This window comes from Odontesthes bonariensis, chromosome 9, assembly GCF_027942865.1.
Source record: "Odontesthes bonariensis isolate fOdoBon6 chromosome 9, fOdoBon6.hap1, whole genome shotgun sequence".
NCBI lineage: Eukaryota > Metazoa > Chordata > Actinopteri > Atheriniformes > Atherinopsidae > Odontesthes > Odontesthes bonariensis.
Window position 1 is genome coordinate 27,196,568 of NC_134514.1, and position 16,357 is coordinate 27,212,924.

Genomic DNA, 16,357 nt, shown 5'->3' on the forward strand with positions numbered 1-16,357 from the left:
TTGGACACGTTTCATAGTCCAGGGGAACAAAAAATTTATTCACCATGAACTCATTAGAGCAATGGGAAAATCAATGCAGAAAAGCGTGATGGCAAATCAGTTTAATGAGGAGCATAAAAGGCAACAGATCAGAGCATCATCATCACACTGGTCATCTGTGCGTTACTGTTCAGTGTGCAGGCAACACACATGACACCTGGCAGTTATCTAAATTTCAAATACGATCTGTTGTGTTTTTACTGAGAGTCTGAATACAATACAAAGTAACATTTCAGGACACTTGGTATATAATCATCCTCTTGAAAAAAAATCAACCTTCATAATCTCACGCTATTCTAATAACTCATCAACATGTACATAACTGTTTTGTCGTGGGTAACTTTGCATCACCTGAAACAATGCACAAATGCACAACATAGCACCCTTACCCCACCAGCTGAAGTACACACAAGCTACATGAAACATGGCAAAGATTGATAAAGCCAACGATGTTCTTCAGTACTCAAAATGAATTAAAAGGCGGCCATTTTCCAAAGACTTTAAAAGAACCCTGGTAAACTATTTCTCAAGACCACTTTAAAAGATGACAAGAAAGTCTACAGTCCGAATCAGAAACATAAAGAATTTAGGCTTTTTTTTGTTTGTTTTACAGACTAGAGCTATTAAATCATATTGTCATTTTGATGTCTGTCTTTTTCATATGAATGCAGAAAACAGTTATATATATATAAATATGCATATGTTTTCAATTCTAAAACAACCATTAGTAATGTGTAAGACTAAGGGTCCTCTCTGATGTCCCTCTGGGATTTCCAAATGTATTCCAAAGAAATATGTCACATTATTTGGCTCAAAAGCCTCCCCGCAAAGATAACAAAAGAGCTAGAGTCAAAATTGCTCTAGTTTTTCCAAGATGGAGAGCCTTGCTAGATGGTGAATGGCTCCAAGATAGGTTTTGGATCAGTTTTTTTTTTGGTCTGAGAACAGCTCTGTATAAAGACTGTATAGACCTAGGGGCACCTTTAGGACTAATGCCCTATTAATGCATGCCACATGCAAATGTGTATGAAAAGACTTATGGTTTAATATATCTCATGGGTTGTGTAACAAGAAAAGAGAGACTCTTGATTCTTGTTTTCTGTTTAGGAATGTTATTAATGAATTCACTGCTTGTTGTACTTGACAGTAACAGAAAGCAGATTTACTTATATATCTCCCAGAGTGCCAAAATACTTATTTAATGAAGCCACTAGTAAGCAATGAACAAATTAAAAATACAAGGAAGAAAATGAGTGAAGACATGATGTGAAAAATCTAAATAATGATAAAGCCACTGGAATTAATGCAGCTACTAAACCACGCATTCGCTCACCCACAATCAGTTTGTACAGAAAGGAAGAACAACAGGTGGCCACAGATGGAAGGGGAACACTTAAGATCAATATATTCTGGGAAGATGACTTATTTTGCTGTGTTTGCTGAAGTGAACCAACAGAAAAGGAAACTGTCTCAGGGTAAAGGCGGAGAGTAATACAAGCATAACGTGGATAATTGGTAGAGGAACATAAGGGAAACAGACGGTTTATTAGTGAAAGGATTAGTAATAGGGGTTTAACTGGAGAACAGGCCAGGCACAACAGGATAATAACAGGAAAAACACCAAGAAAAAACTGTAATATCTCAGTGTGCGTCTAAAATTAGCTCAAATCTTTTTATTTCTTACATTGTTTAGTTTAAGCTCCTATCATCTTTTGAGGTTACATTTCAATTCCGATGTCCTTGGCAACAGCACAGCAGGCAATGGGCTGATAAGCCTGTTTGAATTGAGATTTCACACCGAGGGATGTGTGTGAGAGTGTGTGCATGTGTATACATTTAGGGTGGGGTGGGTAGGTGTTAGTGTGCATACGTGTGCCCAGAAATGAAATCAAGAAATCAAGCATCGATAGAACGAGGTCAGAAAGATTAATGCGAAAACATTAACAAAGTAGAAACAAGGACAGAGAGATACGAGATATTCAGTAGAGAGGGTGGGAAGAGGAGGTACCTTGCTCACTCCAGCCTATAAGATGGGGGAGGGAAGGGCTTAGATGACAGAAGGGAGGGAGCAGAACGGCAGCAGACACAGAGAGAGAAGAAGCACAGCATGTTAGGAGAAGGAGGGAGAAGTGAGAAGGCAGAGGTAGGCAGACACAGAGATGCAGTGCTACAGTGAAAGTGTCCGCGAGGCTGCAACTCTTCATCCTCTCATCAGGGACCATGGTGTGTTATGGAGCCGTGATGTACAGATTTTCCACCGGAGCAGGGAATACAGATAGGAGTTCACCTTGAGCTTAAGACCAGCAGCGGCTCACTGGACCTTTGGGACTATAACTAACCCTCACTGATCCTAATTGAAGAAACTGTGATTTAATTAGATCTGACACTAACTTTTGGATTGCTGCTGACATGCACCCAAGGTTCTGACTACAGCGACAAATTGCCAGTCAAGAGGCCAGAATCCAGAAAGGTGTCTGTTTCGGCAGAGGACTGTCTGCTGTCTCCGAACATAGAGACTGTGACATCCACCGCTCACACTGGAATCCCGCAAAGCCAAGCAGGTCCTGCAGCCCAGGAACCCTGGAGCCAGCCTGACCTTGGACCGGCTGTCACCCGAACCCCTCCTGGAACCGGCAGAAGCGTCCAGCATGCCACAGACCAGAGCACGGTACCACAACAAAAAAGCTGGCATTCGGGCTGCTGTGATCCTGATTGGACTCCTCCACAAGTCCCGCAAAGCCAAGGAGAAGGAGAGGGAGAGGGAGAGAGAGAGAGAGGAGAGTGAAGGGTGGGTGAAGTTTGTGCCGATGTGTCGTCCGATGAGAAGCATGCTGGAGGGGATGATACTGGGGGCGAGCAGACAATACAGGGTCTGTAGTGCAGTGTTGAGCCTGGACTGTAAAGAAAACTTTACTAGCTTGTAATGTCTTTGTTATTCCAGAGTCACAGGGCACTTTGAGCTCTTTATGGTTCAGCAGGTTTGCATCTGAGGCTTTATTTTAGGTCCATTTCCTTAGAGTGAGCTCGTCTGACTGTGTTCCGAGGGAGTGTGTGTCTCGTTGACCACACTTGTGTGTATATCTGGGTCAGTCGAAATCACACACAGGGAAGAGAGAGAAAGGTATTGAGGACTGTTGGTGAATAGAAGTGAGCTATGGGTGCTTTTGAAGAGCTAACAAGAGAGATTGAAAGAAATAAAACTGCAGTGCAGAGAGAACTGAAACATGGGAAAGAAAAGAGGTTTTCCACTCTCACTTCTCTTTCTGTGTATATATATGTCCAGTTTTAGCGATACAGTGCACACAAGAATTAGCAGGCACTTGTTGATGCCTGTATTTCTAATGTGTCTACTTTATCCTTTTGAAAAGGCAGCATGAGCACACGTTTGTAGGTTGATGAACTAAATCCCTGTTCAATGGGTCAGCAGCATGCTACAGAACCGAGAGAAGCCCCTAACCAACAATTCATTCTTACAGCTTGTACAAGGTAGTTCCTTTTTGATCAGATTTGTCTGACAAAATAGGCAAACCAAATTGTGCCTCGACGAGGACTTTTGATACCTTGCTTCCCGAGTGTTCACCCGAAGGGATTTTCCCTGCCTGACGTGTTGTAGCCAGATCATCTTGCTGCTAATACTACCAGAGGTTGTGTGCAGTTAATATGACCCCTGAGAATATCCCACCTAGCAAAACACAGTGCATGAGGTTGGCAGAGCAAGACTGCCAATGCTTCCCCTCCCCCTCCTCCCACCCTGGTAGACCTGTTTGTCTGAGCTAACATTTGCAGCTTTGTGTGTACAGTCAAACTGGAACCTGAGGAGGCAACTGCACACTGAGTATTCAGCATTGTGGTGGTTGAGGATATACAGTGTTGTCCGAGCTAAATGTGTGTGTGTGTGTGTGCGTGTGTGTGTGTGTGCGTGCGTGTGTGTGTGTGTGTGTGTGTGTGTGTGTTTGTGCCTATATGCTTGAAGGAACATTAAACATTCAGCAACTGAATGCACTTTGCTCCTTAGTTTTAATAGCTTGGGCTAAAATAGTCAGTGTCAAAATAGACTGTAGCTCACTTTGCAAATGCTGATAAGTTTATGTGACCTCTGTGCGTGTGTATGTTTGTCCGTGTAATTCAGTTTAGATGGTGTAAAATTAACTCCTGGAGGCGAGGCTGTATCACCAGCCATGCAAATCAGGCGACTGGCCCTGACATCCTGGAGCAGATGAGAGCCGCAGGGTTTTTAAGGGACAGTTTGTTCATGCCGATTTGATTAATTTAGTCTTGGAATATGAAACCTGTGAAATGACATGATCTTGAAGAAATAGCCAGCCTTTTTACTCAAGTTATTACCGCATTTACATTCCCATATAAATGTGTCTTTGAACTGAGGCCAGGTGCTTTGCCAGATTAGAATAAAAGGCTGGTTTTAGAGGCCCCGGGCAAGATGATCTCGACAGTAACAGGGCACATATATACAGTGATTGCAAGGAAAGCAAAGTCAGTGGGGGGCCCCTCCCTTTCACATGGGTAAATGCAGCCCTGCCTGGAGGCTATGGCTGTCTGTAAATGTTGCATTATTACTTAGATATCCACAAAAACTCAGACAAAAACACAGTAACAGGCACGATTTTGAGCGTATTATCTGTTTTATTGACTCGTGTCAAATGACAACTGAACATTCATGACTGGACAGCAGCAATTGGCCAAAGCGCTGCTAGCACAATGTTCAGCTATTACTGTGGCTGGTTCACAAGATAATCCGGGCACAATCACCAGCGATTTTAAGGTTTTATTTTTCCAAGAGGTGGTTATTATGCAGATGATTGCACCCTTTTAGACTTCACATTTCTTTTAACCATAGTCCATTCACGATGAGAGGATATTTAATGTTTTTATTCATATGAATTCAAGGAAAAGTGAATTATAGACTTTCATTAAAGCTCAGCATTACTAACAACATAATAACAGGTGATGCAGCACTACACTGCCAGGGAAGTGCATTTTATTGGCTTTTAATGCTATGTGACTTTTTGTCCACGGTTTTCTGATTCCCCCTAATGACGAGTACATACACAAGATGCAAACACACAGACCTGCAGTCTTGCTGCTTGCTCTTTCTTCTGTGAATTCTTCTCAGTCTCTATCTCTGGCATGATAGAGCCACTGTATATTTGAACCCCATCAAGTTGAGCAGCATGAGGCTTGTTGCTCGGTTCTGAATGTTCACACTACTCTCTGTGAAGTAATGTCATTCATTGCTGGTTTATCTGCAGCTGCAGAACAGATTTTGTTCTGTTTTGAAAGCCAGTTCTTTGATGCACATGTAGTGTAATGGTTCCATTTTCCTGATTTGTGGTGGTATAATGCAGAAGTTGTGTGTGTGTGTGTTTGTAAACCTAATCCATAATCACAGTGTGTAACTTCCTGTTCATGCTCCATTTTGTCCTTTTTAAGATCAGAAGCCTTTTTTTTTTTTTTAGTACAGTTGAAGATATAGCATGATAAAATATGGCGTGAGACATGACAAGTCCAGTATAGTGTAAAAAAAAAGTCAAGATAAAACATGCACCAGTTTGAAAACTGTGAGATCTAATTATAATAATGTAAACATAAATAATTAGTATTTTATAGCCATGCTGAGCCAGTGGTACAGCAACTCCTGTTCATTATGGGGAGTTGGCTAGTAATTGATCTGGAAAGCGCATGATGAAAACAAACTATGAGAATCTCAAGGACTGATCAACTGAGAAAAAAATGGGCCACAAATGTCCAGATACAGAAATTAATTACGAACTTCATGTATGAATTTACCACACTCCCAACTTGTCACGTAATGCCACTTGGCCAAGAGCTTTTTGCATTAGTCATATAAGGAGAACCCCTATATTATCCCTTTCCAAGGGATCTACGCTACAGCTGCATCAAGTCATCCTTCTATGGCAGTTAGTAACTACAGCGATAGTGACTAGTGAAAGGAAAATGGCATCATGTAGAGCTGGGTTACCAGCAACCTCCATGTAAGGAGGTTGGACGGGAGAAGGGATATAAAATTAAAGCATGTGAGCCTTTTCATTTTCAGCGCTATTAATACTGTTTTTCATTTCCTTTTTTATCTTTATTTTTACTTCCAATTTTAATTTTGACTTCCTCTGTTCGACAAAGAATTACTAAATTAGCCCTTAAAAGTACATAGTTAAAACAATGTCTCAAAAGCACATAGTTAAGGGCCAGAAAACTTCATGTGTAGGCATCAGAATACACAATTAAATATGATTACCAATATTTTTCATGTTGCTTTGTGAAAGTTGTGTCCAGCTTAAGAGGAAGATATTTCTGCCTGTCCGTATGATAGAAAGATTCGGTATTTCTACAGCCCTTTCCTCCTTTTATGCTTCTTTACTTAGAGCAGGGGTCTTCAACGTTTTTCAGGCCAGGGACCCCCAAACTGACGGAGAGTTGGAGCAGGGACCCCCCTACTATTTATACGGCATACAATTGTGTTTTATATTTAACGGGGCCTAGTGCCGTGTATAAAAATAGCTACTCTGTTATTGTACATTCAATACTAAGCTATTCAAATAATACACAGGTTAATAGATTCATGTTCTTATTTTAAACATGTGCAAGGTACAGGGTGGCCGTGCCACTGCCATTTATAAACAAACATCTTGCATACAACACTGAGCTATTCAAATAAACCACAGATTTTAACTTTAAACATGCATGTAGATGGGACAATGAAACCTCAAACGATCTGTGGATGGCACACGTTTGCACACAATTTGTGAGAAAAAACTGTTTGGGAAAAGTTAAAAATCGTCTAATCAACCAAAGATTTCACGACCCCCCTGCAGTACCTCCGCGGACCCCCTGTTGAAGAACTTTGACTTAGAGAGTATAGTTGTGAGGCTTGTTTGGGTTTTACTTTTTCAGCTGTAAAAATCTTATTTGACCTCCAAATCTCTCATGTAGATTTTTTGTTGTAAAAGCTTTAAAAAGCGAGGGACTTATATGAGAGCAACCTTGATTGGGACATAACCGACACAACCGAGAGAGACCACAGGATTGACTTTTCGCCTCTAATGAGTGCATATGAAGCCAAAGTCATCAGCTGGTTAGCATAACTCAGCACAATGATGAAAAAAAACATTTTTGCACATATGAATAACACAATTTGTAACTTAGTCAGCTTTAGAGAGATTTTGTTTCCTGGCTAACTGATCAGTCTATCTGTTAAGCTTAGCCGTAGCTGGCTTCAACTTCACAGTGCAGACATTAAATTGGCATCAATATTCTACAATCTAACTCTAGATGAGACATTAACTACTCATACTGTATTTCCCCAAAAGTCACACTGTTGTTTGTCTTCAGGGCGAAATGTTAAAATAATTCTCAGCGTACCATACCAAGTAACAACTCTACTTCTCCTAAGGGAGACGATGTCAAACATCCAAAATGCGGATGTACATATACGCATCAGAACATAGATATATGCAACATAGCGTTCAGGCAGAGATATGTTTTTTCTTTCCGATAAACAGACATACAATAAAGTGTGCTGAGGATTATTTTATTAGTCAGCCCACCTAGACTGAATTGAGTAAGATTACTGCCCTGTGGAGGAGGACCTTGTGTCAGTAGGTGGCAAGTCCTTCAACCTGCTGAATCTAGAAAAAGAAAGGGCATGAGCATTGATTTCAGCAAGTTATCTACTGATACACTTATCAAGGATGAGAAAATTGAGGTGGTTAAACGCAACATTTGGACTGTGTTCCAGAGAAGACATTTTTTAAAGAAAATCAATGAAGAATCTCAAGGAGCAAAGCTGGCTTCTCTCTATTTACTGCAGTGTGACAAACAGCATTCTTAAAGGTGACACAACAATATCATGGTCCTTATTTCCAGTCGTTTATGTAGAATCTTACTATATCCAATGTTGTTTAGTTAACTTGGTTAAAGTTTCAAGTAGTGAGTTAAACATGTTTGAAAGTAATCTCTATGTGCCACATATCTGTGTATGTGTGTACACATATACATATTTATAATATAAAAACATATATTTATGTATATATACGTATGTAAAAATATATATACGTATATATCCGTAGAGTTGAGACGTGTTACATTTCAAGCAGAAGCTTAGTGAGCTTTGTGGAGGAGCTGTGTAACAGGCAGCATAGGATACATGAGGATTTTGTTGTTTTTTTTGTTTTGTTTTTTTCTTGTTGTTGTTTTAATTTGTGAGTCATGAAAAGCTTATTACAGTTGAGTTGCAGGGAATCATTAAAACAGGTCTCATTAACCAAGTTAGGATTCATGGGGAGTTCTGTTTAGTTGTAGCAAAAATTAACGTTACAGATGATAAATGCAATTCACAAAGTTGGTTGCTTGGATACTTTTTTGAATGTATGTGTTTCTTCATCGCTACAATAAAAAATGAGGAAGAAAAGTAGCTTTAGTGCTGTTTACATCCTACTTCTTGCCTGTGTATTAACTAAAGCTATGCATTCTAACAGTTCTTTCAGTGTGAATCAATAGCTCGCAAGAATGGTAAGCCTTTCTGTCCAAGAAATAGTTGCATTATCTGAAATTTCTGGGTGAAAAAAAAGAACAAAAACTTTAAAGAATAAGGTCAATTGGACCTGATAACAAGTATCTTCCGACTTTAAATAACCCAAAGCTGCATATCTCTGGTGGAGGAGTCCCTTCAGGATGAGAATGGTAAAACATGGTGCAACAGCTCTGAAACAGTAAGCTTTCAGTGCAACATAAGCTGTCACCCTGAGAGAAATTAATCAGCTTTATCCTAGCTATTTGGTGGAGGAAGTTCCTCATCCAAAGGCAGATGTACAGTAGGGAATAAGTTAGTTTTCTCAGCTGGCGATCCTGACACGTTGCTAAATGCTTCTTATTTTAAGTGAGAAGGCTTTCACAAAATAACAATAATAACCTAAAACAGCTCAAGGGAACTCACATTCACAGCCAGAAGCATAACAGATTTTGAGCTCTTTCATTTTGACCCCTGCAACACAGTGTTCTTGGATGGAAGAGCATTAACATGTTGAAAACTGAAAATCTTGTGCACAACTTCGACATAATGTGCTCCATGTGTGCACATTATGCTATACTTTACTTTAATTTCCACAACATGCACAACATGCACTGTGTAAAATATCAAATTACAATTGTTTAAAATTTGTGTTTGCTTAAAAGAAGGTTTTAAATGATTTGATACGGTCTTTCAGTTAATATATATATATATATATATATATATATATATATATATATATATATATATATATATATATATATATGTATGTATGTACATATTTTAAACAAGTTTACTGGGTATCTGAAGTTGTTGTTTCTTTATTCTTGGAACAGTTCTATTGTTTTCAAGCACCGTAACACTCACTTTGGCTAATGAAGTCCATGTCATCATGTCCTGGAGTAGCCATCTGGCTGTTGAAACCCATGGTTTGGGACTGACAAACTGACAGAAATAATTACATTGGCGCCTGGTCACCACTAAAAACCATCAGGGATAACTTTCCTGGCTCTCTCTTGCACAGAATCAGCCATTACAGCCTGCCAGTCAGCTGTTCAGTATAAGGAAATGACAGAAACAACTAAATCACAATATGACACAAATGTAACTTGTTTTTCTTATTTATTTAGGGGACTGGCCTTAGATTTAGTATAATTCAAAGATAAACGCAGAAGCCAAAATTTCTTAAACAAAACAAAATAATTGCATGCATAAGAAAAGTTTACTGAGCTCTGCAACCCTTGGGTCTTGTTTACATGTGTTAAAAGGTTAGAAGCTCCAGTGACTTAATGGTGTAGGAAAATATGTCAAATAATTTCTGTATATAAACTACAACATTTAGAGATGCTTTAGAAACACAGTTTGATACACATTAAAAAAAAACACAGCTTGGCAGGGATGTAGAATAGGGAGAGCAGCCATGCTTGGTCTTAGGCCTTACAGCAAGACATTTAGATATTACATTATATTGTTGCTGATCTTTTTGATTTGTTTGTTTGTTTTTGCCCCTTCCTCATAAGCTGGCATTGTGTATGCTTCTTGCCGTTGGCAGGAATGACCTCCGTTTTGTGTTGCAGAGGAGCTGAAGAAGCCTCTGGCTGAACACACTTTCCTGTTTCCATAGGCTATGCACATTTTTACAGCGCAGACTCTCTTCTCGCTGTAGCCTATGGGTGTGACATAAAAGCTCTCATACTCTCCGATGATGTGTCAATCAACATCTAAAAAGGCAGGCTAAATTTTGAAATCACCACATCAAGAATAAATACATGGCAGCTGGTTGTAGAAGACAGAATGCATGAAAGATTTGGCAAAGCTGGCAGCTCATTCAAAATGATGTAAGAGCAATCTGAGGGAATGTGTTGAGGAAATCTACATTGAGGAAACATATAGTCTTGTCGAAAAGTTTTGTAAAAAGGTCATTCCAAAGGTATGTCGCATGTGAGTCTACTTATACGAAGCTATAGTGTGTGTAGCGAATTTATGTTGGAAATAGCTGGCGGCAGGTCAGCAAGCCCATTTTAGCAAACACATGCATTACAGTGCCCAGTTACTTTCTCTCTTGAGTGGGATGTCTTACTGGTCTTTCATCTTTGCTCCCTGCGTGCACCAGTGTCCTGGCAGGCTGCTAAAGTAGCTGCATGAGGAGAACTGTTATTAATCCACACAAATCCGCCTCGACATCTCACCTGGATCTCCATCAAATCTCTGGGTACATTATCTTCTTACCTATGGCAAAATTACCTCCACACATGATCTTCTTTTAGTTTGTTTCTCTAGCACCAATGCATGGAAGCCATTGCAACCTGAACAACTGTTTGCAACTGACTTGCTTAAAAACAAGAGCTCTGTAAAAATGTTATTCTTACACAAGCTCACAAAAAGACAACAAAACCGTTGTTTATTAGCTGATCACGTTTGTCCCACGTACAATTTTCCCTCTGTGTCATTCGGACACAATCCTTCAGTCGGGTCCCTTCAGCTCTGCTGCAACAAAAAATGTCACAGGAGGTCATTCCTGCCCACAGCCTTATTTCTGCATCACGCGCTGCGTCCTGCTCACTGAAGACACCTCTTTCCCCACTCCGCCTCCCTAACATTTACAGCCAGAAGGGTGCATCTCTAGCAAAAAATCTCCTGCTGGGAAGTGTTTCTGTGGACCACAACTGCGGAAAAAGACTAGATTAAGTTGAGAAATATTTGTTTTCAGCTTTTCTTGATCATCTTACACAGTTTTTCCTCCTGCTGCCCTTTCTTTCCTCCACTTGCTGTCGAACCCCCTCCACTTCCTGCCTTTTAACACAACCACTTTTATTCACTGACTCATGTATTTCCATTCCTCTTTCTCCCCCTATTTTCCTCCAGCTACACCATCTTTTTAAACTTCTTGTTTGTGTTGAACATTTCTTTCCTACCTCTGACTACTTGCGGAGCAGGTATGCTACTCAATCCACTCACACATACATAGAAATGTTTCATCACACTTTCTGTTTGTAAAAAAATATGTGTGTGTATTACACACAACCTTGTCATGGAGCGTAATGGATAAGATACTGTTTGTCTCTAACAAGTGCCCAGAGACCCACCCAAGACAGGCCTATTTACCCAGCTCTACAAGGGACTGAGGGAGCTATTTTTAGTTTGCGGAGGTTCATTTGTTCTCCCTCCCACACCTCCCTCTGTGACCTTCTCTCTTTCAGCAATCTGTCTGTTGTCCATTCATTCTACTGTTTACCCTGCCAATCTTACTATCTCTCTCCTTTTCTTCACAACCTTTCTGCTTCAGGGCAGCTATCAAGCAGTCTTATGAGGTTGAGACTAGACAAGAGGAGAGATATTTCGTGTCATCTAACAGATGCTTAACTCAATTTTTTTCTTTGACTCATCTGAGACAGGGTGAGACTGAACAACGATAAAGACGCAGGGGATGCCAGAAAATGAATGGGATTAGAGAGGATTTGTGGCATTTCCACTGATATGACAAGAAAGGGGTGCCGCTAAGCATCTATGACCTTTCCTCGCTATGCAGCACGGTGCTTGCTTTAATCAAAAGTTTTTGGAAACACACCTGGTGCAGACCAAATGAGTAAAAAAAAGGACAAGTTTGTGGGGCTGGAATTCACTTGTGAAGCTTCACCGATTTAAAATTTTCATCAGAACCTAGTATGTAGAATGTAGTATGTATCCTGTAAAAGCAGAATCCAAAGCAAAATCCATCAACATTGTCAAGCAGCGTATTTTAGGTCAGACTGTTTTGTTTTCCTAACTCAGACCAATTTTAGTGCCTAAATCTAACTGGATGGTAAAAACAGAAGTTGCCAGTGAAAAGGCAAATTAACTAGAAGAATTGTCTCTAACATAACTCAAACTCATTGATACGCCTCAAATTCAATTAACTTAACCCTCCATCACCCCTTTGTTGCTTGCTTGGAAAAATAACTCAGAGTGATGTTGGACTTTGAGGAAATCAGAAGTTCCTTCTCGGAGGAATTACAACTTTTTGCTGGTGTTATTATTCAGCCAACTAATTGTTATGTTACTTTATCCATGGCAGTAGTTTCAAGCACCTGGGCAAACTCAACGTCTGATTTGTGACTAAATGATGGCGCCTTAAAGAAGAATCGGTACCAACTAACCACGGGTGTACTGCTCACAGGGACGTGAGAGTAAAATTTTCAGTCATGTATTTTCTATAAATTTGGTGCACGGTACTCAGAACTTGTTTCTTTTTGTCTGTGTTTGCTAGTGTGAGCTCTCAGGCTAGGTGCTGTGTGCTCCCATATGGTGATAATGGACTTCAAAGGTTATTGAGTGCTAACAATCTCACAAGGGGCAGACCCTGTAAAAGAAAGAGGTGGAGTGGAGTCAAGTGGGTCACGCCATGCCCTAAAACCAGCCTGTCTGAATAAAGGTGTGAAATTATTGTACTGTCGTTCTGTGGTATTTTCAGGCATTTCAACAAGGTCTCTGAAAACTGTGTGTGCTTGTAAAAACAAAAAAGACAATTTTCAATGAAAATCTGTCCTTTAAAGTCTGTACAAAGCAGTCATGAATACAGTGCGTGGTCTGAGTTTTTCCCACCTCAGGAAATAGTGTTAATCACCCTGGCAAATATGAATGAATTTGAAAAAAATGGACAAGCAATTAGAATGAAGGTTTCAAAATCTTGAAAGAATGAGCTCTAATCCCTGCTCTGAAACGTCTGCTGGGGGTGTGACATTTCGCAAACAACTTAAAATTAACCATACTAGCCAAGTAAAGAGACCTGAATGAACCGTAACTGAAACAAACAAGACCTAGTTATAACATACGATAGTTATCATAAACTAAGCGCACAATGAAACATTAATTCATTAGCCGGCATATATTTCCCACGATGTAGCAAAAGATGTCCTCAGGATTCCATATTTCATTACCACTCTGTGCAGAGTCTTTTGACATGTTACTGACAAGCATTCTCTATCATGTAACATGTGTTAACATGGAAATCTCTGAATTTGCTTTAAGCAGACTTTCATACCTTCAACTGCCCAGTAGAAATAATAAAGACCTGGGGTTCAGATGAAGCAATGCACTTTTTCATCATGTTCACAAACCTTTTTTAAGGCACAAACAATATGAAGTATGTTTCAAAATGACTGAGAAATTCAAGTGACTTGCGTAAATATTCCTTTGGATACATCTTTGAACCATACCAGAAAAACAGAGAGTAATTGAAAAGAGCAAGGACACCTTTTCATATTTTGAACCCAAATGGACTGACATTTCTTTCAGGGAGGAGGACACTACATTTTGTCATTTAAATTGAGCTGACATTCAGCTGTTTACTACACGAGGAGGCTGTATGTTAATGCATTCACTGATTATAGATGCCTAACAGAACATTGACAAAGTGGAATTAACTTTATGGAGAAAAACTAAAGACAGAAAAAGAAAACAAATGGGATTAAGCCGGTTCCCTTTATCGGTGTCTTGCTTCTGTTAGGCGGTAAATAGACATGAATGTCCATCAGCAGTCTCTTGGCATCATTTGCACTGTGAGACAGAGAGCAACACTGACATTTTGAAGGCAAGAAAAAAGCTGCAGAATGTAACCTTTTACCATCTAGTGTTTTCCGACCGTCTTTAGATGGTAAATCCAATGTCATAGAAACAGTCTGTGTTAGAGAGGCTGCTTATTAAGCTTGTTCATTATCGTATTGTCAATTAACTCAATATTTTTGGCTGCAGCATTATGAACGAACACGGCACAGTTAGATGTAAGAGCCAGCCTTCAGCATGTCATCCAGGATAACAAACTTAACACACTATACTGTAACTAGCCTGGTTTTCCTCAGGAGGAGTTAAATGATGCAGTCATAGTTTCCATGGGTGGGCCTCAAAGTGGTTGGATGGGGTGGGACTTTCACCAGTGTCGGCTCGGTGTAATGCTCAAATTAATAAAAGGAATGGTTAAGAGAGGAGAGGAAATGAAGAAACTGCACAAAGGATCCCACATCATGAGCAATAAGCTCCATAAACGTGTAGTTTTCTATACTCGGACGTGTGATTTGTTTAACTTCAGGATCTAAATTTCTTTTCTTTAATCCGACACTCTGCACTTTGTAAATATATAAACTTCTTGATGTGATGGGAAATTAATAACTTTTGATAATAAATCAAAGTTGACTTAGAAATGACTTTTGCCTATAAAATGTAAACTGATTTTCCCATTTTTCTACAAAAGTCAAAGGCTCTTGGCGTGTGTTTTCGTAATTGTGTGTTTGTTGACGTAAGTCTCGGTCCCTTACATGTGGAAGCCGTGAGAGTGATAATGACATTGTTAATTCAGGTGTGTCGTTGTGGTAAAATAGATTCTGGAGTGTGTCTCCATCTGCAGCTAGAAGCCCTTGTATTGCATACACACACAGACACACAAACACAAATTCCATTTACTCCCCTTCACCCTCTGAGCAGAACAGCTCAATGAAAAGGTTATTTGCATCCACCGCTCTCTGGTGCTGGCTCTGCAGATGAAGGACCCACATTTTCTTTGACAAATTTATAAATGCAGCAGCATCTCTCTTTACCAGGGGCAGACTGCTCTTCATCACCCCCTCCATATTTGTTCATCTCTTCCTCTCATTTATGATGAGTGTTTCAGGTTTTCAGGTCATTGTCTAATCTCCTACCTACTGTCAACTTCGTATCTGTTCATATGACAGTAAGAAAGAAGACGAGTCATGATGTTCCCACAGGAAACAGCTGGTGACTTAGACCTCAGTTGCCTGCTAATCATTGCTGACCTCTCCGTATTGAGTTGCATATCTGGAATGCCTGTACTCTCCTGTTGGACAGCTGACTGACCCATGTCGCCATTTTTACTCTAATTGTGGAGTGGACGTTGTAACAAAGACAAGACTGATAGATAGTTGGTAGAACGAGGGGAGGTGGAGGAAAGACAGCAGGATAAAGTGGTCGTAATTCAATCTACTGCTTAAAGGGCATTTAAAATGATGTGAGAGCACTCTTACGTGCCTTTTGCTGCTGTTTGCAAATGTACATTTTTAACCTCTGATTTGAGGCACTATTCATTAAATACTTGTTATACTTTCTGTAAGATGTGCTCACACCCTCCAAATTGTGGTTATATTAAGCAACAGGCATCACATTTCCTGCATACCTTCTCGAACATCATCCTCTTTGAGGGCTTATCAGATCTGTAACTGTCAAGCCTAATATGTGGTATTAGAGTGGATTCTTTATTGTCAGTTTACCCTCCACAGCATGCTGCCTCACTGTATGTCCCCTGCCCTCTACTCTCTCCTTCTGTCTGTCTCCAATTACTGTTGTATAAACTCTATTAGTGAAACCACTAACCGTCTTATCTGCTCTTCTTGTGATTGGTCAGTCACGTGGGGATTTTTTCTCTCTATTTCTCACACACCCTTTCCCTCTCCATATCCCTGCTTATCCCTGTGCTCCTGCTGTCCGAATCCTATCTTAAGAGCGTAATCAATACATGAACAAGGATTGTGTGCGTGTAATTACTGTTGAATTTACTATAATTAGCACGGGCCGAATGCAAACAGGATGCTGCTATACAAGAAAGGTGCATCTCGTGCTAGACTTGTTTTAAATGAGAAGCATAATCTTTACATTTTAATCTGCAATTCTACGATCATTTATCTCAACATCGTGTTGAGTCCGAAAAGGAAATCTATTTGCTAAAATCGTAATCAAGAATGTCGTTATTGTCAGAGAGGAAAATGACTTTTCAGAAATGACTTTGCTGTT

General features: G+C 39.9%; 1 protein-coding gene across 7 annotated transcripts in view; it reads left to right on the forward strand.

The window, feature by feature from the left end:
• LOC142388530 (rap1 GTPase-activating protein 2-like) overlaps nucleotides 1-16,357 on the forward strand; it is a 114,799-nt gene that overhangs the window by 62,551 nt on the left and 35,891 nt on the right. For 2 of the 7 annotated variants that reach the window (XM_075473893.1, XM_075473894.1), the window contains exon 1: nucleotides 2,111-2,827. The exons of the other annotated variants lie outside the window; for them this stretch is intronic. In XM_075473893.1, coding sequence (XP_075330008.1) covers nucleotides 2,688-2,827 — 140 coding nt within the window. In that variant the 5' untranslated portion in view covers nucleotides 2,111-2,687. Of the gene's footprint in view, nucleotides 1-2,110; nucleotides 2,828-16,357 lie in introns of those variants that run through there. 7 annotated transcript variants of the gene reach the window in all.